This window comes from Amphiura filiformis, chromosome 3 (genome assembly GCF_039555335.1).
Source record: "Amphiura filiformis chromosome 3, Afil_fr2py, whole genome shotgun sequence".
NCBI classification, from domain to species: Eukaryota; Metazoa; Echinodermata; class Ophiuroidea; order Amphilepidida; family Amphiuridae; genus Amphiura; species Amphiura filiformis.
In genome coordinates, this window is record NC_092630.1 from 80,711,627 (window position 1) to 80,738,895 (window position 27,269).

Below are 27,269 nucleotides of genomic sequence, written 5' to 3' on the forward strand. Positions count from 1 at the left end.
AACTCTTGTCTGACTTATTCTCATTTAATAACTCTTCTGTGTTTCTTGTATTATTCATCATTCTCCTGCTCCTTCTTTTCCTGCCTAGTTTCCCTTTTTATTCTTCATATTTTTCACTTTTCCTCTTGTTAGTTTTGTTAGAGTTTCATTAGGGGGGGGGGGAGGTTAAAAATGGTGATTATGCTTTTCATATGCTTTTATAAAACACCAATGTTATTGTGACCCACATCTGGTTTTGTTACAGACAGGGAAGGAGGAGACCAGCTAAGAAACTAAACTTTACTTTTTGTTTGTTCCCTTATTCAACTGTTTAGCTATCAATTTTTAATGATGACAAAATGTTTGTAAATAATCAGTTCATCCTCAAATGCAATAAAGGAAAGTGAGCAATAAACAATCATCCCCCAAGTAAACACTAAAACAAACCGCAGATCACTAATGATGAGTTACAAGTTCCGAGAAGATAATTGATAAACTAACTCCCTGAGCACATAGCATGACAGTATAACACCCAAGAGAGCCCTCATTGTGACTACCTGGCCATAGGGGGTTTAATAAGTTCATTCATGTAAGAGATATCGACCTTGGATTGAATGAAATCACCATGAATAAGACTGCTCTTTTCATGAGGATGCTATTTATCATCAAAAATCTTACAGCTTATTATGTCCTGCCATGCAAAATATTGTCGGCGATCAGTTTCACAAAGAGTTGAGACACATCGTAAGTCTTAAACCCACTATCTAATTCTTCCACAGGATTACGGCCATATCACTATGCAATCGCAAGGAGCGTAGCATTTTTTGTGATGTAACTTCTGTTCCTTATCGGAAAAGCAAATGACCGATAAGTTGATCGCAAGCCCTAGCAGAACATCACAATTCACAACCAGGTGACTTGAAGGCATTTGTTGCTACACCGCTAGCCACAACTGGACGGACGCTGGTAGCGATTGTGAAAACACTACCAGCATTTGGCTACCAGTGATTTTTAAATCGCCCACTGTGATTGCTACTATGATATGCCCTTCAGAGCTACAATGGGTTTAAAGACTTACGATGGTTGTAAATGTTAGTGAAATCAACATTACAACAGGATCCTGATATTCAACTGTCATACAATTAAGCCCAAGTTGAAATTCAAGGTCATTATATCTTTGACAATGCATATTTCTTTCTCTTTTATAATTCTTTCTCATTTTTCTGCTTTAATCTTTCAGTAAACAGATGAGGCACATCGACATGGAAAACCTGCTATGGACAATTAATCTCTAAATCCCAGCTACGGGCAATTTGGTAATGGCTTCATGGGAATAGCATGGTAGAGCTAGTGCAGCCGGAACACTGATGAGTTACACAATGATGAAGCATGTGTATGTCTAACTGACAAGGATAATTGCTTTATTATCAGCAATTAGTCAAATCTGACTTAAATACATGGATGAGTCAAAACTACTTTTGATTCCTATATTAATGCTACATCTTTGTCCCTAATGCATGGCTAGTGTTATCAGGGAGAACAGTAGCTAACAAATGTGCCAGTCACACTGTTTTTATAAATAACATTGGCAACTATTATTCATAAATGCCCTCTGTGCATTTATATGGGAACACTTTTTTGAAACACTCTGTGAATCACATTATTTCCTAACATAGATTATCATGAACTATGACAAGGAAGGAACTTATAAAATGACAATTAAGGAGCAATTGATCTTACAAAATGATGCATGTCAATGACATTTCATATCCCTTTTTTCTTTGGATAGCATTTTGCTACAGGCACATTGGCAAATAAATTGTAATCTTATTTACTTAAAAAATTTCAAAACAGTGGCATGATCGATAGGAGTTAAATATTAAGTCGCAAATGATAAAGGAGACAAATAGAAAAAGTAATCCTGCCTGGGAATCCATACCCAGCTTCATGATTTTGCAGGTTGAAATCCAAACCAATAAGTGGTCACTTAGTCTTAGGTCCTGTTGCCAAGTGGTTAAGGCACAGGTCTCATAAACCTGAGGTTCTGGGTTTGATTCCCAGGCGTGATCACTTTTTCAATTGGTTTCCTTTATTATTTGCGACGGCGAACCTGGTGAAAACTTATTAAATTTAGATCACTTTGAGTACTCTATATGTCATTTGAATATGGGCTGGCAATTTCTTAGAATTATCTGTTCATGCTGGGAAAAATGATGGGAGAAAAAGCACTTCCATCAACATGGATTATAATAAGTATTTAGAATCATGCAAACTGTTTCCTTGATTGAAGCATCACTACTATACCAGTATCACACTTCACAATCAATTCAGTTTCATTACCCATTTATAATTACAAATTACTGAAAGCATGCCTGCTGCCCTGCTTGGTGGAGCTCTTAGCAATATGCAAAGAAAGCAAATACTAAGTGGCTATTTTCGCATACAAACATTTTCACGATTTCAAACACAAAAGCCTTTTTTGTGCGTGTTGATATTTTCACAAAATTCATGCCTTACCAATATTAATCATATGACGAAATTTCATATTCACATATTGATAAATTTACGATATAACCTCTATTCGCGTAATTCGTAAAATAAAACCCACACAAAAATGACCACTTATACAGTGGCTGCTTGCAAATACCGCTCTAAAGAAGCACACTCACTCACCTAAATGTCTCTAAAGAATCATCAATCAGATTCTTCATAAATTCTACTTGGAAAGCTTGGAAAGGGACACCATCAACTCCTACAGCACCAATGCCACTGGTTCCTGCAGCAGCAGCAGCCCCAGCTGCTCCAACACCAGATGGCTCCAATCCAGGGTGCGGAAGGGTAGATGATACCGCATTCACTAGTGAAGTTGTCTCTGGTGGTTTGGCACTATCAGTTGATCCACCTAGAATACCTCTAACTGGTGTATGATGCCTACCAGGAGATGCTGGAAGATGAATTAGTTGAGAAATCAACAGAAATGTCCAACACATTTACTGGCAGTTTAAAAAAATCTTTCTTATTGATAAGAATGTAAATCTGTTTACACTATCTAGTATATTCCTGTTTTTTCACAGCACAAGAGACTCAAGAGACCTGGTTTTACAAAATGAAATATGGCTAAATCCAAATCAATCAGAAAAGTCAAATTTCAATATTTTTGCAATATGAAGGAAAATGGACCAAAAACATGTGATTTTCCATGTTTTCTTACCATTGGGGTTCTGTAAGCATCAACATTTTGAGTATAGGCTATGAGTTTGTACATAATTGTAATATTTTAAGATTTGTTTGATAATTGGTTTTATAAGATATTTGAAAATGTTGCCCAAAAATTAAAATGCATATAACCTAATTGGCCAAATATTAAAATTTACTTTTATTGCCTGTTAGTTCTATTTAAAGGATTAGGAATTAGCTATGCTTCATTTGGCAAAACAGGATCTACTTCTATTTCCACAAGTTGAAGACAAATGCATTTATTTATAAAATGCATTCCTTCTGAGACAAACCAGAGTGACTTACTATATGCTAATGAAATGGCAGGCATTCCAGACAACCCCATCATTCCAGAGGATGCTGTGTACTGTTGACTGACCAGAGGCGTTGTTATTGAAGATGAGTCGTTGGCTTTTAATCTTACTGGTTCTTCTGGACTTAAAGCTAATCCTCTGCTATGATTTGTGATCTGATCTCGAATTGGATATGACCCTAATCCAAGGCTATTGGGCTGATGTCTAGACACAGAGGGTGGGGAAGTTCTTACAGGCTGAAAAATAGAAAAAGAACATCATTATCATCGATATAATTATGTATAAATTTGAAATTTGTAATCATTAAATTTACCTAATTATCTGCTTTTGTGGAATTGGAAAATAAATGCATTGATTTTCATCAATACTTGCAAGGAAGTAGCAAAGTAACTGCTTTCGTGGAGTCAAAAAATATGACATATTCTGAAATTACTATCACAATTATTTGTCAATATTTAGGCTACAGTGCAATCAGAATAGTCAGTTATCAATCACAACTTTAATTTGGTATTGTTTCCTTTTCAATCATTTAGTCACATGACACAGAGGCTTGCCATGAAGGTCAACACAAGAAGTCTTTAGGATTACACTTAGATTAGGATTAAGATTAGTTGGAGGATTAGGGTGTGGCTTAAGAGGTTTAGTGTTGAAATCAGTATTCCGGTTACGGTTCACATACGGATTCAGGACATCATCCTTTATTCTAAAGTTACTCCTGTCACATTACTAGAATATCCTGTTCACCCAAAGTTTTAAATCTAGCTATGACACATGTATATAATTCTTTTTTCTTATGATATTATTTCAACAACAAAATTATACAGCTCTTTTCTTAACCTGTAATGTACTATAGTAAGAAATATGTTTAGGCTGCATACAAGTCAATTTTATAATGCAAGAATCTGACATGATTTGACAATAATTCTTTGCAGACTTTGTGCATGATTGCAGTTCTGGTTTTGCCATCTACGGTTTGCTGCTATTCCAGCCAACTGCTTTACTGTTGACTGATATTTCCCGTCTATTAACACTTTGTATGAACATGTACAACTTGACATCGCCGACAGTAAGAAGGGTTTAGCAGATATCCTCTTCCATCTACGCTTGTGCCGACTTGATGATTTAATTGCTGCAGATTGATAAATAACTATTTATATGTAAAAGTTTTGACTGTTTTTATTTTATATAATCATATAGTCAAAACAATAAAAAGTTACAGACAGCATATCCTCAAATAATCCAATTAGTCAAATACTAATATGCACACATACATTTCTGTTCTCAATATTTTGTTACCTTTTTCACAGAGTGTCATATTTTGTTGGTGAGCTCTTATTTATTGCTGCATTTGAAGTTAGGGTTCTTTTTAATTACTGTACATACTACATACAGTATGAAAAGTAGGTCGAATCTTGAGATATTGTAGATCAGAAAAAACTTTGTTTTAGTTAAATAGAACCATAAGACCTACCAAACCCACAAGTTCTACATTCCTCCTAAAACTTTTTAAAATAAATCGAAAAGTTTTATCACTGATCATAACCTATTTTATTTCACACACATAGTCAATGTCACACATTGACACATTTCAGTAAGAAAAGATGCAATTGAAAACCTAAGTGGAAGAAGGGCCCAACTCCACCATTTTACAAAAATGAGTTAAACCTGCACATTTTATTCCTAGCAGACAGTTTTTATTTTTGTGTGAAAGAAGGGCTCAAATCCACTCTCTAAATAGTTTTCCAAGTACCCTTAATCATGGTTTCCATGGAAGGAAGGCCCAACTTGGAGTTGGGGCCTTCTTCCTCAGAGGTATTCAATTCTGAAAGTTGCACTTTTGTCCATTCAATTCTCACAATACATGCAGACTATTCTAAACTGTAGATATCATTCTGCAAGCTGAGTTGAATGGACCAAAGTGAAAACTTTCAAACTGCATCTTTTCTTTCTTACAAATGAGCCGTTGTGACCAAATGCAATTGTAAATTGGACCAGATGTTTAAACAAAATAGGCTACTAATAGCTTTTAGAATTTTTAAATTTCATAAAAAACCTTTTGATTTATATTAAAAAGTCTTCGACGGAATTCAGAACTTGTAAACCCAATATTAGACCAATATTTGAACTGTTTTGTAAATTATTTAAGATGTGCCTAGCTTGCTAATGACAATTTTTGCTTTTGAAAATAAATGTTGAATAGGTTGTAGTGTTTAGTAGAGTTGAGGGCTGAAGCTAGGAATATGTCTCATATTTCTTAAACCTGCTCCTCACAACTTGATATATTTCAGTTCTTAACAGAGTTGAAAGCTGAGCAAAAAATAGCAATGACATAATAGGAACATTCAACATGGCTCATGTTCCGTATATATCTGCACCCTTAGATTATTAATACACAGATTGGAATTTTCCATGCCTGTGCCCTCTAAGCGTACTCGAATTCAGCTGACGCCGGTACAGCGTACAGACCTGGCGATATCGCTTATCTAACGCGCAAAGCTTCTTTTGTGTACGCTCGCGCTGTTTGCGCTATTTTTTAGTTTGCTCACGCGGTACCTGACTTAGCGTTGATCCTCTGAGGCAACATGCCATGTTTCCGCGGTATGTCTGCACCTGACAACTGGATAGATAGCAGGTCTTAGAAAGATCACAGGATATGGATATTATTCTCTCTAGATATTCAACATGCGCACCACTACTAGCTACTCATCTAAGAACACAGTTAACATCAATGTGCCATTACTTGCAAGATTTTAACATCAGCCCAGTTGTATTTCCTTCCACCTCTCATCATGATATTTTCAGTTATTGTAAAGACGAGAAACAGTGGCAGAACTTATTTGAGTTATGCCTGGTTCAGACTTTTGTTTCTAATTCAGTATTGTATACGTTCAGCAAGTAGCCTATTTATTATTCAATCTGTTTCAAATCATTTTTCATTTTCTCATCAATCATTTATCTTATTCTCTAATGAATGTTTGATGGGGAAAAATTGTCACAACATATTTGGTGGGGGCATGGTGTACTTTTTTGTAATCAATAATTAGATAGAAGACCAAAATGACATGGAATAGATGGAATAACTCGTAGAGAAGTATCTGATATCCAATAAATGAATTGGTTCCTACTAAGGGGCTGTGCAATAATTATGAGCCCGCTCTCGACCTGCCATAAAATCTTTGCCCCCCCACCCTTTGCACAAGCCAACTTTTTGGGTTCCCAATTTAGAAACCTTAAATGGTCTATATATATATATTTCAAGTGCATCAAATAAAATGTGCATATTTCAGCGTTTCTAAACTGTTTTACTATGCCTTTTTGAGCATTTTTATTAAAAAGGCCCCATGAATGTATGCTATAAATTGCCCCCCCGCTGCATGCACCCCCTTTTGGCTGGCCAATAAATTCTTGTTCCCCATGTTACCCTCCCACCAGGGCTCATATTCATTACACAGCCCCTAACACACCTGTTGCAGTTCAACTTTAATATAATCTTGGGTAATTCTCTAAAAGGAGACCAATTCTAAGCAGTAAGCACTGATCAAAAGCCCAAAATTTAAATACTAAACAATCATATCTAGTAAAATAAACCATGTGATGAACATTAAACTCCTTTATGACAAACAAATCTCAACTGTATTTGGAAACCATTCTGAATTTTACTGTTCAGTTTATGGCAAATAACAACCATATCAAAAGGGAGGATTAAGCTATGGATTAATATATTGTGAGTCAGGTCATATTTCTACACAGATAACCTTTAAAATGACATTCCCTAGTTCAAATGCTGCCAAAAGATTATCACTAAATCATTTTGTGATTAATGCTACTTCTTAGAAAGTTGGCAATCGATTTCTTTGTTTCAACAAGATGGAGGGCACATTCAAACTTATGACCTATGCAATACCTTCAATCTTTTCCTGTCAGCCATTTAGACCTTGTGGTCATATATACTCTCCTGTGAGTCTATAATATTCCTGTAATAGTAATCTACCAAAAAACGTTGACAACGTAAAGAAATCAGCAAGTTTAAAAAACCCACCTCGGCTCACTTTTTGAAACTTGGTCCCATTTGTAAAAGGTATACTGATTTAAACTTTATCATATTTATATAAATTTAAAACATTTCCAGAAGTGTTATGTATCTTTAATGTGCAGATGCGATATTAATTTGTAAGCTTTCTGTAACGACCTGAAAGGTTATTATCTTGTTCTTGCATAATAATCATTAAGCAAATAACAAGTAGGCTTGTAATCTTGTTGGAAACGCTGTGTTCTGTTGAAATAAAATAAAACACTGATTTGCTGTTGGTGTTAAAAATGGGACCAAGTTTCAAAAAGTGAGCCGAGGTGGGTTTTTTAAAACTTGCTCATTTCTTTACGTTGTCAACGTTTTTTTGGTAGATTTCTTTTCTTTTTATGAATGTAGTCAAGCAGCTCCAAGCTTGGAAAGTCATCAGGTTAGGAAGTGCTCCATAAAACGAATAAAACGAAAAATAGATGTTTGAAGTTGCAATTCTTGATTCATGACATTAAATAATTAAACGAAACTTTATAGTCGTTTATTTTTAAAACTTGCTTCTCATGCGTATATTTAATATTTTAATATATTTTTATTCAAGGCAACGTAAATATGTAAAGAAAATGTAAATATGAACAACACACACCCAATGTTGACAATGCCACAGAGACACAGAGAGTAAGTCCGATTTAGGCCTACTTCAAGTCGGAACTGGTAAATGCGCATTATATTTAAGCCTATACTACGGAAGCGTCTAAATGCCCCGAGTAGGCAATATAATCGTGTTTTAATGTTTGTGGTTCTTTGTAGCCCTCTTGGCAAACCTAGTTGGATATTCCTATTAGCGCGCGGTTGTCGGCGATCTTTAAATGGTTTGTGGTTTTCATCAAGCCCTGCCCTCTATCGGGAGCTAATTTATAGTTTAAGCTTGTTGGATATCCATATTTAAATGGTTTCTGGTTCTTTGTAGCTAGTGTGGGGCAATCTATAGTTGCATATCCAAATTTCGCGGTTTCTGGTTCTTTATAGCCCTGCGGGGTATTCTAGTTGGATATCAATATTGAGCTGCAGTTGTTGTTGATCCTTCGCGGTTTGTGGTCTTAATTTGTTGGATATCCATATTTCGCGGTTTGTGGTTGTTTATAATCGATAGGCCTGCAGGCAATCTAATTGGATATCCAAATTTCGTGGTTTGTGGTTCTTTGTAGCCCTGCGAGGCAATCTAGTTGGATAACCCTATAAAGCGGCGGTTTGTGGTTTTAATTTTCCTCATCAAGCCCTGCCCTCTATCGGGAGCTAATTTATAGTTTAAGCTTGTTGGATATCCATATTTCGTGGCTTGTGGTTCTTTGAAGCCCTGTGGGGTAATAGTTGCATATCGAAATTCCGCGGTTTGTGGTTCTTTATAGCCCTGCGAATCAATCTAGTTGGATATCAATATTGAGCGGCAGTTGTTGGCGATCTTTCGCGGTTTGTGGTTTTAATTTTTTGGATATCCATATTTTGCGGTTTGTAGTTCTTTATAATCGATAGGCCTGCAGGAAATCTGGTTGGATATCCAAATTTCATGGTCTGTGGTTCTTTGCAGCCCTCTTGGGCAATCTTGTTGGATATCCCTATTAGCGGCGGTTGTCGGCGATCTTTCATGTTCGTGATTTTAATTTTTCGTATCAAGCCCTGCCCTCTATCTGGAGCTAATTTATAGTTTAAGCTTGTTGGATATCCATATTTCGTGGTGTGTGATTCTTTATAGCCCTGCGGGGCAATCTAGTATATAATATCCAAATTTCGCGGTTTGTGGTTCTTTATATCCCTGTGGGAAATCTAGTTGGATAACAATATTCGGCGGCAGTTGTTGGCGATCTTTCATGATTTGTGATTTTAATTTGTGACAATTTATAATATTTATTCCAAATATAATTTCAATGTGAGCTGTGAACAGAGCCACTGATAAATGTGTTTTAAATGACTAAAATATCATGATCGTCAGGCATGGTGAAAGCATCTGGATGGTGAACGTATGCCCTAGGCCTACATGTGAATAAAAAATCAAACATGTTTGTTTGATGAAAAAAAAAAAAATATCACAATAGCAATGGATGTTCGAAATGGTGTTATTCTTGATTTATGACAATAAATTGGTTAATAAAACATTTTAAAAAAAAGGCGATGGGAAGTTTCGAACTTGAGCAAAACTTCTTAAGTGGATTAGAAGTCCACGTCCTTAACCACTTCGCCACGTGGACGTCCGATATAACGACGTGTGAAAGTGGAGTATTTATTAATATGAATGTATGCTGTGGTCCGGAAAGAATAAAAGAATTGTGAAAAACTTGATTTTTTTGGCGAATGGGATCCAGAATTTGTATGTAGGGTATCCAGGAAAATGCTAGGGTATATTTTGAAAGTGAATCTCAAAAAGTAGTGCGCCAGTGACAGCCATGTATGGCTGTAGCAGTGGCGAAAGATTCTGGATATCAGTATGATTTGCCACTAATTTTGGCTATGAAATACCGCGTGAAATAAACAAGAATGTTTGTTAATTATCAAACAATCGGATTAACTGTAAGATTGGTGTAACTTTTTGAATTAATGAGTTATTAAAATATTACACTTTGGACAGTAAATAAGATTTAGCATGGTTTTAGATATATTTTGTACCCAGCGAAAAATATCATAGAACAATAGCGTTTTGTTCCGTGTAAATATAGTCTTGCGGTGCATCTGTTTATTCTTCTTTATCAGTCGTTTTTTTTAAAACTTGCTGGTCATGCTACCGCATGACTCTAATTAAAATAGATTTATCTTTGACATCTACACATCATTTAATTATTTTTTAAACCCTGGGAGACTTTTCTACACAGCCATAACATTTGGACCCAGATTTATCAAGACTATCCGTAAGTGATGATCATACAATTCAATGGGAATTTCCCTCAGTGTCCAATAATGTTTACATCCCTAAGTACTGTCATCATTTAATCAGTAGGCATCAGACCATATACGATGAATACCATTTTCCACCCTGATGTGGCAGTGACATTGATGCATTGAAGCAGCTGTTCCGCTTGCGCATCTAGAAGCAGCTGTTCTGCACGCGCATCTATGCGGCATCTTTAAGCATGTACACCAGTGCTTTGAGCAAACGCTTGCGAATTGAGGCTGCCCCAATGAAATGTGTTCTGAAGTCACTGCCACTACAGGGTGGAAAATGGTATAGTAATGGAGGATTTTAATATCTGCAATGCTGAATATCCATGCAGGTGATCACACTGACAGGAATTAAATCAGGGTCCTTGTACATCAGAAGTAAACACTTTTTGTTTTATCCAACCGTGAATCTCCCAATCTTGGCTGGAAGTTATTGCTAAAAATGTTATGAGACAGGTGGCTGACATTTTAATGATGATCTAGCTACAATGGTTCATTAATGCATAGAATGACATAGGGCTATAGAATTGTTTCTTGATTGATGACAGTTTTAGGAAGTGTGTCACACATTAATGCAAAACCATTTCAAATATGTTAGTATTGTATACCGGGGTATGTTGATCTACCAAAAATGTTACAAACAATGAAGCAGTGCAACAGTTGACAGAATCTCTCTTTGTGTCTTTTCCTTTGTCAAAGTTGGTTCAACATGATCTGTAGCACCAAACTATCAACACTGTCTTTCTTCAGCAACTGCACTGTGATAAGGTGAATATTATGTGCAAGGTGTGTAAATATGACACACACTGTATTATAAATTAAGGTCTAGTATGACTTCACTTAAAACAATATAATCCGACACAGACAGATCCAAATGCCAACTTCCTGCTTAACACATACATTTTCACTATCACTATCCTCAGTAACTGTCTCCTTTTATTTCAAAGATTGATCAGATTTTAGCCCCAGGTGAGAAGCCTGCATAAGGCTCCTACTTCAGTCTTCTAATGATGTATGTGCCATCGGAAAAATATATGTCATCTACTTCTGGGTTCATGTGCTTACTCAGAAAATTTGTGTAATTAAGTATATCGTATATTAATACGTACACCATTTTGTTGCCAAGACTTACAGAAAAACAAATAGATATATAATTATCAATGGAAGAAAGCCAGATTCAGGACATGTGCATTAACAAAATAAAAGTCATTTAGTTAATACTTTTCATTTTGTTTTTTATAGAACACAACTATACTGTGTTACCCAAGTTACTTGGGCGATGACCAATATGCCACTCAGGACACTTGCTCTATGTTATATGATTTGTTCTTAATTTCCTACATGAATTTGACATCACCGGCAACTGTCAGACTTCTGTATAATGGCCAACCTTTCACATCAGATTAAAATCTGACAATGTCTTACTGGACAAAGCAATGAAAGAAAAGAGGTCTTTAATCTAGATCTGATGCCAAGGCCTATTTATTTCGATAATAGTGAGTTATTTAAACCATGTGTTTACAAAAACCAAAGATTTTGGATGTATTTATAATTGTCAACTTCAAATTTATTTGTGTACATTTCAGAATGATCATTTGCAATGAAAAACAGGGGATCCTTTCATCATTTTACAAAAAATAATAATAATAATAAAGCGGAATGTCCCTTTCAAAGATCTGCTATCGTCTGCTATCAATACTCTTTTTTTCAATAATAGGTATCTTCAATTTGTAACACACAACATAGCACATTCACTATCTCACTTAATTCATTACAATATATCGTTTATGAGGCTTTAGTGTTGTTGGGAGAGATTCACAAAAAAGTTCCAAAACAATTGTGTTACAATTGCCATCTCACAGTGAAAATATAAATGGAAAAACAGTTCTTTTCAAACACACTTTCGCCCATTGCAATATTGCATGAGCACTGCAGTATCTATGTATGATTGATAGCCAGTTTCGTTTTCCTAAAATTGTTCAGCAGATGCCACCAGTGCCATTATCCCATTTATATGTTGTATAGAGAAGATTGAGCCTATATTTGGCACTCCAAGCTAAGAAGCAGAAAATCAAATTTCTACTGCTAACATCCTGCACATGAGCAACTTCAACATAATACAATCCAGGCAATCACGAACTGTTTACTTTAGCTACTGTTTGTATCAAAACTTTGTGATTTTTACTTTAATATGAAAATTCTCAATTTCCTTGCTAAATTGGTTGATACAAACCAAACTTGAATGGCAAATCTCCTATGAGATTGGCTTTGGTAGCATATCCAATTAAATCATTTTCACTGGAAATTGAAAGAATTGATGCATTTGGACTTTAGTTCACCTAAAGGGGCAATTTCAACATTGATCACAGGGATAGAATTCTTGGTACTTCATACAGACAAAATCTTTATATAAGAGATCCTTCTATCCTTACACTATTTCACTTTGGAATTACTACTGGGAAGCCATCATCAAGTCAACTTCCCTCCAGGCCTTCAAATTAGCTGTCCAATCTAACCTCATTAAGCCAGTATCTTTGTGTATTTTTCCTTCTTTTGTCTATTTGGCATGTTTTATACCTTTTTGTGTTTTTACTTATTTTCTTTGTGTGATTTTGGTGTTATTTATGTACAGGCATCGCTTCAACGTATTGCTTGTCAATATTGGGTTTTGCCTGGCATTTCACCGAATGTTATCAATAAAAAATGAAAAAAAAAAAATGATGTTTCAAAGTACAAGCAATAATTCCACTTATTGTTTTTATTATTTTGTAGATATTTCTCTGTTAGTTTCCTGCATTTTACAGTATGGACCATTGGCATATGACATTTCTGGGTCACCTTTCATTGGTTGACAATGAACAAATTATAAGATTATTTTACCTGTTGAATTTCATTTCAATTGACCCATTTATGCCACTCATTTTGGAAATCATTTTTCCCAAGATGTAAATCAGGTCCCCCCTTAGACAGGATATCTTTTCTATGTCTCAAACACAATGCTGAGTCTATTCATTCTATTATTTAGATCATACTTGCTGTGTTGACACCATTAGTAACCAGGCCTGTACAAAGGATTTTGAAAAGGTGGATCTTTTTTCCAAGGGAGAGGTAATTTTGTGAAAAGTGAACCTTCTTCCCAAAATTTTGACTTTTTTAACCAAAAAAGCATAAAAACCTGATTTTATTGGCTCCCTTCGCTCGCAAATTTGTATTTTTTGGGTCTTTTTTATACTTTATCAAATTGTTTTTGGATCAAAGCTTTTTGGTGCACCTTAAATCATAAGCTCATTACCACTTTGCGAGGCTAAATTTGACCATATGGGACACAAAAATGGCCCTTGTCAGTCGTTCTTAATTCCCCCACTCACATGATCTTATCCTCAGAAATTCTGCCCCCCTCCCTCCAAAAAAGAAATGGAGAGCAAAAAGTTTATCCTTTAGAATACCCTACCATTTACTGAGCATGTCTATGCAGTGTTCTTTAAAAGACCCACATTGAAAACCTGACCAAAATCTCACCAAGATATGCTTTCAGAATAGTTAACTCTTTGAAGATACAAGTTTGAAGCAATAACACAAGGATTTATAGCAAACAGAAGAAAAACTTAAAAGACAATGCATTTCTCTCCCATTCCGCTATAAACTTGTCTTGCAATCTCGCCAAGATGTAATTTAAACCATTTCATGGTAGCAATACGAGTAGTATGGGAAGGAAATCATTGCACTCTACAGGACTGGCTGGTACAATTAATAACATTGATTAGATATAATCACATCCACAAAGGAAGACACCAATTGTTATCATTTAATAGCTTGTACTTTCTTACATATCTTAAAGGTAAAGACTCACTACAAATTTCTCCATCAAGCTGTTTAGCTTTACAAAAATCCTACATAAACCTTCCTAAAAACACATTTAAACCCCTTTTTAAACTGATATGAACTTCCATAATGTAAGGAAGCAACACTGGAAGGGTTTTATTTTGCTGTACTTGTACCAATTTTTTTGCAAACTCAGTGGATTATATGCTTATTTAGGGATTTGGCTGAACTTGATCTATTAAATGTAAGTAGACTTGATGAAAGAGACACTAAAGGTTCATTCATACTTCACTACATCTACAGTGCAGTGTTGCATTGCAGAGAGACTAAAGGTTCATTCATACTTCACTACATCTACAATGCAGTGTTGCATTGCAGAGAGACTAAAGGTTCATTCATACTTCACTACATCTACAGTGCAGTGTTGCATTGCAGAGAGACTAAAGGTTCATTCATACTTCACTACATCTACAGTGCAGTGTTGCATTGCAGAGAGACTAAAGGTTCATTCATACTTCACTACATCTACAATGCAGTGTTGCATTGCAGAGAGACTAAAGGTTCATTCCTACTTCACTACATCTACAATGCAGTGTTGCATTGCAGCTGTGAACGTTACCAAGACTAAAGGTTCATTCCTACTTCACTACATCTACAGTGCAGTGTTGCATTGCAGCTGTGAACGTTACCAAGACTAAAGGTTCATTCCTACTTCACTACATCTACAGTGCAGTGTTGCATTGCAGCTGTGAACATTACCAAGACTAAAGGTTCATTCATACTTCACTACATCTACAGTGCAGTGTTGCATTGCAGCTGTGAACGTTACCAAGACTAAAGGTTCATTCATACTTCACTACATCTACAGTGCAGTGTTGCATTGCAACTGTGAATGTTACCAAGTATTTTCTTGCAGTGCGTTAATATTTGTATATGATTCAGGATTGCTAGTAAATGACAAAATTTTACAGCCGATTTACTGGAAGGGAAGGCAATTGCAGTGAAGTATGAAAAGACCTTAATGAAAAGTCAGTTTCTATAACCTGCAAATTAATGAATGCCATGAACAGATGTAGTAACTACCTTTCATCTGAGCTAAATGTACATAAATCCTACCTCACATTGGACAAAATACTACCCAATGCAAGTAACCTTATACTGCACTATCTGAAATTAATACTAATCCCCCCAAAAAAGCAATTGTTTGATTGGCATAACCCAACCTGCCCTGAATAAAATGCCAACCCTGAATATTTTTCATTTATTTTTGAAGTTAAGAAAAAAAGGTCATTTAATTTTGATATATTACGGCAAATGCTCTAAAAATGGAACAAAGTAGTATGTGACAAAAAAAACCCAATGAAACTATGAATTTTAACTGTCTCATGATATCAATCATGTATCACTGTCTTTTAGTATTCAAACAGGTAACATTTAGCAGTCTTTTACCAACAAAAACAAATAAATAAATAAAATTTTTTAATGAATAATCCCGACCTAACTACCCTAATTTCTTTATGTCATGCCAATCAAATAATTGTATGTCCTCGTCCATATGGGTGTAGTGATTTATAGCGCTACGCACAGGCACAATGCTTAGACGTTGATCCACAAGCCTCAGCACACTTTACAGGTTGTCGCTGACCACTACAGCCCCACATCACTCCATAAACCATTTAACAACAAATCAGGGACTTTGCTGCTTCAAGAGTGCACATCCTAGACATTCCTCAAATAACATTTGCAACAAGGATCAGCTCCCTGAGTTCGTACACATTACAACAAGACAATTAACAGTAAGTTCCTTGTCCAAGGGAATTTCAAGCTAACTCAATTTTTCCACGAGAGCGTACTAGGCACCACCAGGGTTCGAACCCGCAACCTCTCGCACCATAATCGAATGCCTTATCAATTCAGCTAACTTAACTGCAATACAGGCTAAGATATCCACTTTTTTCACACCCTGAATAAAAAATGCCACATATTTGGAGCAAAATTAATTATGGGTAAGGGTTTTGAAAAGTCCCTCATAATGATAAAGTTAGCAGCGCTACTCTTTGAACCCTACACCCAGCATACATAACCTAGATAGTGAAAATGTGGTCAAAACTATAAATAACCCTAATTACAGTAGCAGGATTTTTATTGCATGCTTAATTATCAGCTGGTTGAGATCTCTCCACCCAGATTCATGTCATCATGCCTGCTATGCATGCACGACAAAACCCTATACTCATAACATCTCATCTTGATTACTAGTTATTCTATGTTAATTGGTAGCCTGGCAACACTATTGCATTCAAAACAAACCTAGATGGCTGCCTGTGTGTCTGATCATTTGGGTGTTGGGAACATGTGCTCATAGCTCATCCATAAATCGATGAAGTATACATGCCTTCCTGTTAAACTAGACAATAACGTCAAGCTTCTTTGGCACCTAGGGGTGAATCACGAGCAATGCCAAATTTGGATTTCACGTGCTGTTCTTTAAATCTTAAGATTTCATTGCTAAGATGCATCTCCCTCCATTTCTTTAAATAGAAAGACAGCAGCATATCAGCATTAGCATCCAATCTTCACTTTAGTAACATTGAATTTAATTTCTTTAGAGAATTTTATTTCACAGCAAAGTCTGCAGAGCATTTTTTTCTATTTTGAATTAAACTACGAAGTTCTCAATGAATTATAAAGATATATTTAACTATAAAAAGTCCTTTGTGTTTAATTAAGGGATGGAACAATATAACACTAAAAATCCTGCCACCTTTCTTTTGTAGAAGAAAATGCAACAAAGTCCTAAAATCCCATGTCCTAAAATGTAAACTTTGCAAGATGAGCAAATACAAGGTAAAAACAAACAAAAATCTGTCTGCAAGAAGCAGCCTGACAGTCATAGTGTTGACAAACATTTCTCATTACTCATGCAATCTCTTTATCTTTCCAAGTTCAGTATGTTTGACCCACATAGTCATTTTCACTTCAACTCACTTAGTCATTTACACATTATATAAGTTGTGGTTGCAGACAAGAAATACATGACACTGTGGTCTAGCAAGGCCAGTCACTTGTCAAGCAACATTAATTGTCATTGTTTCATCTATCAAGCTACAAAACTTAAGTCATTCCTGAGAAATTATTGTTTTCATGTCAAAAACAATAAAGTAGATAAGAAATTCATCATTCCTTTTACCAGTAATTTGCCAGTAAAATAGTCATAAAGGCACACATGTCATTTATTAGAGGATGCTCTATTTTACATAAAGTGAATGTGACAAAAACAGTAGCAGTCACAGTCACAGTTAAATTCAGAAGCAGGGTTGGGATTTTAAATCACAACTTATAAATCATATCAAACTGGCAATAAATGTGTCTTTACAGTTTTGGGTGTTGAATAACTGTATATCCCTTTACAATCAATTTTGAGTGATAAACAACTTATTTGCTTAATTACATTGCCAGCTCTTTTTCCTAATGATACTTTGAATTGTAAAACTTTTGAATATTGAATCTCATGACCATGAAGGAAGCCCTAAATCTGCCAAATCCTGCCAGGAATCAAGCCCTAACCATAAAGTTTCAGAGTGCTCAACAAACCATGGAACATTCAAACAAAATATTCAACTCTTTTAATTGGAGGAAGTCCTAAAAATACCCAGCAACATAATACGGCAGTCACCCAGGCAAGTAATAAGGTGTTGGTTGAGTGGCTGGCTCCGTGTTTTTGTTCTAATCAGCAAGGCATGCAAGAGATAAGCAATTGGGTGTTTATACTTCATGCAGGAAATCTGGGTGACAGGTGTTACTATGTGTGCATGCACTCTACCACTGAATCCTAGGCTATGTTTGTATGCTTCTATTAAAGAGGACATGGAGCCAAGTTAGCTACAATTTGATTGACCACTCCCCATGTCATCAATATCTAAAAATCTTTACCATATTCAACATCACAGCATGTACGGCAGCGGTTCCCAAACATTTTTACAGGCAACCCAATTTGCCCGACTTATTTGTTGCGACCCACAAACTACTATAGAGGTACAATGTATACACCAGTAGATATCCAGGGGTGGAGGACGGGTGAAAGAAACCAACATTTGAGTTGTCCAGCTTACTAAACTTATTAGTCCAAACTTTACAATTGCAAACAAATCACACACAATTTGCAATGTTGACTTATGAAATATTATGCGGCTTGACCTGAAATTAATTCAGCATGTTCAAAAGGAATCCCCGGGAAGGAATCACACGTATCGCAAGAAAATTTTGAATTCAGGTACACCATGCAGCTTTAGAAAATGCAATTTATAGTCAGGGTTATTAAATTTTCATTGATGCTTATGCTTATAATGCTAGCTTTATGATTTTCTTTCGTAAGGGTTTTCCTCACAGCCTTTTTTCAAATGGCTTGCAACCCCCCAAAAGGATCAATAGCCAGTTTGTGAACCACTGATGTATGATCTTCTTCATTTTTTCTTAAAATATTGTAAACTGTCATATTTTTATACTATTATTGGACAACTTTAATTTGAATAAACCATTTTTTTCATTGAATGCATCTTCCTTGAAATCGTATTTCATTTCCATTTCACATTTCCCTTTGTTCACATAATATCTTATATTGCTTTCATTCTGGATTCTGTAGTGGTATATCATATCATTTATACCAATAATGTACAAAGGACTAAACTATACGGTCCACAACTTACAAGTTTCCCCCTAATACTTTTAAAAGTCAAAAAATATTTTACGAAATGCAAAAATGTAAAAAGATATGCATAGCCCTATTTGTTTTACACATGTGGACCAATTTATAGCATCACACGTCATTGTGTTCAGTCACAATGGTAAATTGTGTAAGAAAAGAGACCGTTTTAAAAGTGGCACCTTAGTCCATAGCAGTCAGGATTTCTTTTACAAACACATGAATAGACCTGGCCTACTGTATTGTTTGAGAGCGGACTCCTATGGATTCAGATGCAACTTTTAACCCTGTTTAAAACGGTCTCTTTCATTTTGTGACTGAACACAATGACGTGTGATGCTATAATTTGATCCATATGTGTAAAACAAATACGGCTACCCATACCTTTTTACATGTTTGCATTTTGTCAAATATTTTTCAACTTATTTAAAAAAGTATTTAGGGGGGAACTTATAAGTTGTGGACCCTCTAGTATGCATATTATGTTACCAACATGCATCAAGGATTTATTGTGTCTTTGTTTTATTCCCTAATTACTAGTTCTAACTGGAAGACAATTACCAGCTTGGTAAAATGACTCTGGTCAGAATAGTTGTCAGAAACCACTCTGTTACCTGAGATACTTCTAATAGAATATGACCAGGGATGATATGTTACTGAAAATCAGCAAACGTGATTGATGTGTCTTACCGTACTATCAAATCCTATACTAGATGTAGATGCGCTAGTTGGTTTGGTTCTATCTGATGAAACAATGTGTGCTATTGGTTTATTGTTTACCAATGGGGTGGGATCAAAGCTCACTGAACCAATAGGAGTCTTTCTTGTTGCACTATCGTTGACGTTGGAAGCAAGAGGAGAAAATACTGAATCTGCAAACAGAGAAAATGTATATGATTCAACTGGTAACAAGACCATGAAAAGTAAACAATATTTTTTCACCTTAAATGTAAACATCAAACTTTCTCCTTAAAGGAGTATTTTGTGATCCTAGCATCCTCTTTTTATGACATTTTTCAGTAGATATCAATAAAAAAAAGCTTATTCCTGATTTTGCGTTTGCATGATTATGTGTATTACACTGCTCCATAGACAATGTGTTGTAATTTCTTTCTGGTATACCAGAACGAAATTCAAATTTCACAATATCTTTGCTAAACAAATCAATCTGTATGTAGCCAGAGGTTTCCAGTGATATACAAATCTCAACTTTTTTTGAGAAAAGGGGGGGGGGGATGATGCTGTAGATCATGAAATGCCCTTTTATTTTAATTGATGACAACAAATATAAGTCATTCAATGTTCCATTTCTGTAGATTTGACATCCCAACAGCTATGACAGGAATCAGACTGAACAACAGAGGGCACTATTAATGATTTGTTAAGGGATCTAAAATGAGCGTTTATTGCGTTTTCGATAGTATTTTTTGTGGGACATGAGAGCACCTCAGATCTATCGAATTGCATTCTGAATCTGAAGCATGTCTTTCTGATATCAAATAATTTTCATTTTTGAAAATCACAATATAATACAAATTTTATGACAAATTATAAAAATTTGATATTTTTCAAATTTTGATATATAACAGTCCTCGAAGTAAATTATATAAATCTAATGATATATTCTTAAAGTGTATGTAGCAGGAGGAAAAGCTGACGGTCAATTGAAAATTTTGACCTTTTATATTGAAGATATGGATTTTTTTTTTTTTTTTACCTAATTTTTTTTTGGTGTTTTGGAGTTCAAATCCATATCTTCAATACGAAAGGTTAACATTTTCAATTGATCGTCGGCTTTTCATCCCACCTACATACACTTTAAGTATAAATCATCAGATTTATAAAGTTTACTTCAAGCACTGTTAAATATCAAAAATATCAATTTTTAATCATTTGCCATAAAATGTGTATTAAATTGCGAATTTCAAAAAATCAAAATTATTTGATAACAGAATGACATTCTTCATATTCAGAATGCAATTGATATGTCTGATGTGCTCTAATGTCCCAAAATAAATACTGTCCAAACGTTCATACCCCCAGCCCTTAACAGCTTATTATTGTGTCCATATTGAGTTGGTTTAATGTGAGGATCACAACGGATACATGCCTGAGAAATACTATTCATAGTTGGCAGTGATGATATAAACCCACCCTTTTTATTTCAAACCCACCCTTTTTATTTTATACCATTTATACCAAAACTCCGAAACCCACCCTAGCTTCTAAGCGTGGTTACTGATCATAGATAAGTGGTTATGCGTGTATGGCGGTCCAGGAGATGCAGATTTGCATTCAAAGAGAATTACATATTGAAGTTTTAGATGACCAAACAGAATGGGATTTCAATTTTTTATTTTTGTGTGTGTTTCATTTAGTGTCGGAAATTACAGTAAGCTTTGAGATTGCAATTGTTGACTTCTAAACCCGCCCTTTTTATCAGTGACCTCGCTTTATATTTGGACACGCATTTTAACGATGGTCCAAAGAAGCATGCAATGGGCATTACAAGTCAATTATGCTCAATCAGTAAAGGAAGAGTAGGCGCTTTAGTGTTTTGTTTGCTACAGGTTTATATTTTGTTTTTCAGGTATGCATTTTATAGTGCATCTCCTTATTTATAATGTTAGCGACCAGAAATAATCTACCCTTGCACACAACTCTTACCAAAATGATCATTATATTGTATGTCTGCCTTGCCAACAGCTTCAGGTCTGCCCAACAGTTCAGGGGGACTAGTAGAAATGACTGGCATATTGCTGGTGGTGGGTGTACCTAATCCTGTAAAATAAAATCAATGACAATTCCATTTACATTGCTATCTCATATCACTCAATGTTCAGTCCAACATATATAATAAGTTCTTTAATTTAGAAATTCCAGCTTTTGTATTTGATCTCTTCAGATCTAATTAGATTGACAACAGTCAAAGCAGCAGTCACAATATCAGAGTCTAGCTGGAAATTTCCCGCACACTTGCAATCTTATGCCCTGTATCATTTCTTGCATCATGTCTTAATGGTAATATCATTGGATGTTGTAATCTCTCCCCATTATCATTACTCACCTTCTCTTAATGGTGAGATGACATCCATGGTATCTGGTGCATCATGTCTTAATGGTGATATCAATGGATGTTGTAATCTCTACCCATTACCATTACTAACCTTCTCTTAATGGTGAGATGACACCCATGGTATCTGGTGCATCATGTCTTAATGGCGATACCATTGGATGTTGTAATCTCTCCCATTACCATTACTAACCTTCTCTTAATGGTGAGATGACATCCATGGTATCTGGTGCATCATGTCTTAATGGTGATATCAATGGATGTTGTAATCTCTCCCCATTACCATTACTAACCTTCTCTTAATGGTGAAATGACACCCATGGTATCTAGTGCATCATGTCTTAATGGTGATATCATTGGATGTTGTAATCTCTCCCATTACCATTACTAACCTTCTCTTAATGGTGAGATGACATCCATGGTATCTAGTGCATCATGTCTTAATGGTGATATCATTGGATGTTGTAATCTCTTCCCATTACCATTACTAACCTTCTCTTATTGGTGAGATGACATCCATGGTATCTAGTGCATCATGTCTTAATGGTGATATCATTGGATGTTGTAATCTCTCCCTATTACCATTACTAACCTTCTCTTAATGGTGAGATGACATCCATGGTATCTAGTGCATCATGTCTTAATGGTGATATCATTGGATGTTGTAATCTCCCCTATTACCATTACTAACCTTCTCTTAATGGTGAGATGACATCCATGGTATCTAGTGCATCATGTCTTAATGGTGATATCATTGGATGTTGTAATCTCTTCCCATTACCATTACTAACCTTCTCTTATTGGTGAGATGACATCCATGGTATCTAGTGCATCATGTCTTAATGGTGATATCATTGGATGTTGTAATCTCTCCCTATTACCATTACTAACCTTCTCTTAATGGTGAGATGACATCCATGGTATCTAGTGCATCATGTCTTAATGGTGATATCATTGGATGTTGTAATCTCCCCTATTACCATTACTAACCTTCTCTTAATGGTGAGATGACATCCATGGTATCTAGTGCATCATGTCTTAATGGTGATATCATTGGATGTTGTAATCTCTCCCTATTACCATTACTTACCTTCTCTTAATGGTGAGATGACATCCATGGTATCTGGTGCATCATGTCTTAATGGTGATATCAATGGATGTTGTAATCTCTCCCCATTACCATTACTAACCTTCTCTTAATGGTGAGATGACACCCATGGTATCTGGTGCATCATGTCTTAATGGCGATACCATTGGATGTTGTAATCTCTCCCCATTACCATTACTAACCTTCTCTTAATGGTGAGATGACATCCATGGTATCTGGTGCATCATGTCTTAATGGTGATATCAATGGATGTTGTAATCTCTCCTCATTACCATTACTAACCTTCTCTTAATGGTGAAATGACACCCATGGTATCTAGTGCATCATGTCTTAATGGTGATATCATTGGATGTTGTAATCTCTCCCCATTACCATTACTAACCTTCTCTTAATGGTGAGATGACATCCATGGTATCTAGTGCATCATGTCTTAATGGTGATATCATTGGATGTTGTAATCTCTTCCCATTACCATTACTAACCTTCTCTTATTGGTGAGATGACATCCATGGTATCTAGTGCATCATGTCTTAATGGTGATATCATTGGATGTTGTAATCTCTCCCCATTACCATTACTAACCTTCTCTTATTGGTGAGATGACATCCATGGTATCTAGTGCATCATGTCTTAATGGTGATATCATTGGATGTTGTAATCTCTCCCCATTACCATTACTAACCTTCTCTTAATGGTGAGATGACATCCATGGTATCTGGTGCATCATGTCTTAATGGTGATATCATTGGATGTTGTAATCTCTCCCTATTACCATTACTAACCTTCTCTTAATGGTGAGATGACATCCATGGTATCTAGTGCATCATGTCTTAATGGTGATATCATTGGATGTTGTAATCTCTCCCCATTACCATTACTAACCTTCTCTTATTGGTGAGATGACATCCATGGTATCTAGTGCATCATGTCTTAATGGTGATATCATTGGATGTTGTAATCTCTCCCTATTACCATTACTAACCTTCTCTTAATGGTGAGATGACATCCATGGTATCTAGTGCATCATGTCTTAATGGTGATATCATTGGATGTTGTAATCTCTCCCCATTACCATTACTCATATCTTTGATGCCATCAGTCTTGCTATCTTTCTGATTGATTGGTGTTACACTGTTCACTAATGATGAGGAGGATGGTAGTGGTGCTTTCTTTTGATTTCTTTGATTTGTGCTGGGAGTTTTACTTGCTATGCTAGACACCCCATTTGCCTGTAAGGCAAAATCACAAGGCAAATCTTTTATACAGAAGAAAGAAACTGCACTGTTACAAACAAGTACACTTTTCATCAGAGTCTCTTCACACTTTATTGCCGATGTAATAGGTGTACTGCTTAAATAAGTGGGGTCCTGATTAGCTAACTGACTCACATCATCACATCGTGAAATATCGTCACATCATTTATTGAACACGCTGTGTAGCATTGTGTGAACCTAACAAGAGCTTGCTCTTTTCACACAATAAACAGAACGTACACATCTGGAAGTGCAATGGGACCTTACTGAGATCTGCTGTAAGTATAAAATTAGGCTCAATATTGAGAGAACTATATACAATTCTCTACTAATAGCAAATAAGTATTCTACTACATAAAACTTCTATTTTCATTTTCAAACTAAGTTATGATATGGGTTTATCTAACAGCAATATTCTTACAATGACAAATTATGAGTTTACATAATTTTAAAGTAAAATTAAGGACAATATGCTTGTTAGGTTGCATTTGATCATAAATTGAATTTAGAAACATGTAAAAAAGTAAGTGAAACCTTCAAATACAAATGAAATATTCCCCCTAACTCAATGATTTGAACTCACAACCCATGGTAATCTGCATAAATGAAAAAGTATCATGTTAAACTGCAACACACTACACAGAGTTAGTTGTGATTGGTATAGATCTCCTTTTTCTATCATCAAGGATTTGAACCCATGTCTGCTCTTACCCATAACTCTTTATTCTTACTCATACCTTTGGTAAACTACCATGTTGAAAGGCAATACATTGCACTGAGGTTTTATGTGCATTGAGAGTTGTAAGAGGTGTCGATCCCATTCTTAAATCAAACATGTAAACTTTGCCTCTGGTTGAGCCTGCAGCTAATGTAGCACCATCATGCATAAATGCAATGCAAGTCAACGGCGATTCCACTGAGATTGTTTTGATTGCACTGAAATAAATAAACAAAAAAAAAACATATTAATGTGGGGGTACAAGTCATCATTTTAACAAAATCAGTTCTGTTCTCTACAACCACCAGTTGCCCCTCATTATACCATTTTTCACCCTGATGTGGCAATGATGTCAGTGGGCATGTCATTGGCATGGCCTCAAATCGCTAGCATTCGTTCAAAGCGCTTGCAAGCGAACCAGCTGCATCAACGCGGTGATACCACTGCCACATCATAGTGAAAAATGGTATAGTAATATTGTAAATTCCTGATTCTATATTAATACCTATTCATTTACTCAAATACATATCCACTGATTCAGTATATTACCATATGTGACACGATCTGCTCCATGTGGGCCAAAGGAGGCATTTTTGAAAATTGAGTTATTATAATTATCACCATATACAACCATTAGGCTATCATATACTGAAAACACCAAAGGTCTAGCATACTTGGTTCTAAAGTTATGAAGTTTTGTGATGTGCATTTTCTTACGTATTTTATTGTTTTTTACTCCATATTTTTGCCTTTATCTCAATTTCAAATTTGCCGCCTTTGACCCCCATAGGCCAGTGTCACATATGACATCAAGAAGACCCTGTATTGTATCCTGGTGATTTAACAGTATTATTTTGACATATTTGGACCTTTTGTTTGTTATATACAAGTAAAGTAAATTTACAGCAGTAATGGAAATAAAAGTTATGGCATATCTGTGTAGTCACACTATGACATTAAAATACTCACTTGCAAGTTTAAAACAAACAACAGATAGATATAGCTAGACTATTATTTCCCTATTTATACTAATTTTAACATTAAGATTGATATTGACCTAACTGTATGTTATAGGTTGCATAGCCATGAAACGTGCTCGGAATCACAGCATACTATACTTGCATGTAAAGGTGGCACAATCAGAATGCTCTCTCATACTGACACACATTTTGAAATCAGTACCAATCTCAAGGTGACAAACGTTAAACAAGAGCCTGCCTCCTCCCATCAATTTTACTGGTATCAACTTACTTCTTTCCCACTATATCATAACATACTATTCTATAACATGCAAACAAGAGTCTGCCTCCTCCTATCTATTTCTATGGTTTCAACTTACTTCTTTCCCACTATATCATAACATACTATTCTATAACATGCAAACAAGAGTCTGCCTCCTCCCATCAATTTTACTGGTATCAACTTACTTCTTTCCCACTATATCATAACATACTATTCTATAACATGCAAACAAGAGTCTGCCTCCTCCTATCTATTTCTATGGTTTCAACTTACTTCTTTCCCACTACATCATAACACACTATTCTTTTACATTCAAACAAGAGTCTGCCTCCTCCCATCCATTTCTATGGTTTCAACTTACTTCTTTCCCACTACATCATAACACACTATTCTTTTATATGTAAATAAGAGTTTGCCTCCTCCCATCCTTTTCTTTGGTGTCAACTTACTTCTTTCCCACTATATCATAACATACTATTCTTTTACATGGATGGGAGAAGTCTGCCTCCTCCCATCCATTTCTATGGTATCAACTTAATTCTTTCCCACTACATCACAACACACTATTATTTTACATCTAAGAGTCTGCCTCCTCCCATCCATTTCTATGGTGTCAACTTACTTCTTTCCCACTACATCATAACATACTATTCTTTTATCCAATCCCACACTTGTTAAGAGCATATCGTTGACAGGAGAAAATGAGAGTGATGTGGCTGATGCTTTGTGTGCATCCTTGAAGGTATGAAGCGCTTTACGAGCATTGGTATCCCAAAGACTCAATGAACCATCATCTGATACAGATGCTAATAAGGACTTCTTGAAGTGAGAGTACTCCAATTCTCGGATTGTCTATAAAAAGAAAATTTGATAACAAATCAATTAACACACAG

General features: G+C 35.6%; 1 protein-coding gene across 1 annotated transcript in view; it reads right to left on the minus strand.

Moving 5' to 3' along the window:
- Positions 1–27,269, minus strand: part of LOC140147530 (protein NEDD1-like) — a 54,902-nt gene that overhangs the window by 10,348 nt on the left and 17,285 nt on the right. The window contains exons 6-13 of the mRNA XM_072169312.1: positions 26,999–27,228; positions 25,154–25,352; positions 24,146–24,392; positions 23,846–23,950; positions 21,650–21,763; positions 19,673–19,854; positions 3,502–3,745; positions 2,653–2,923 (exon numbers count right to left, since the gene is read on the minus strand). Coding sequence (XP_072025413.1) covers positions 2,653–2,923; positions 3,502–3,745; positions 19,673–19,854; positions 21,650–21,763; positions 23,846–23,950; positions 24,146–24,392; positions 25,154–25,352; positions 26,999–27,228 — 1,592 coding nt within the window. The remainder of the gene's footprint in view (positions 1–2,652; positions 2,924–3,501; positions 3,746–19,672; positions 19,855–21,649; positions 21,764–23,845; positions 23,951–24,145; positions 24,393–25,153; positions 25,353–26,998; positions 27,229–27,269) is intronic.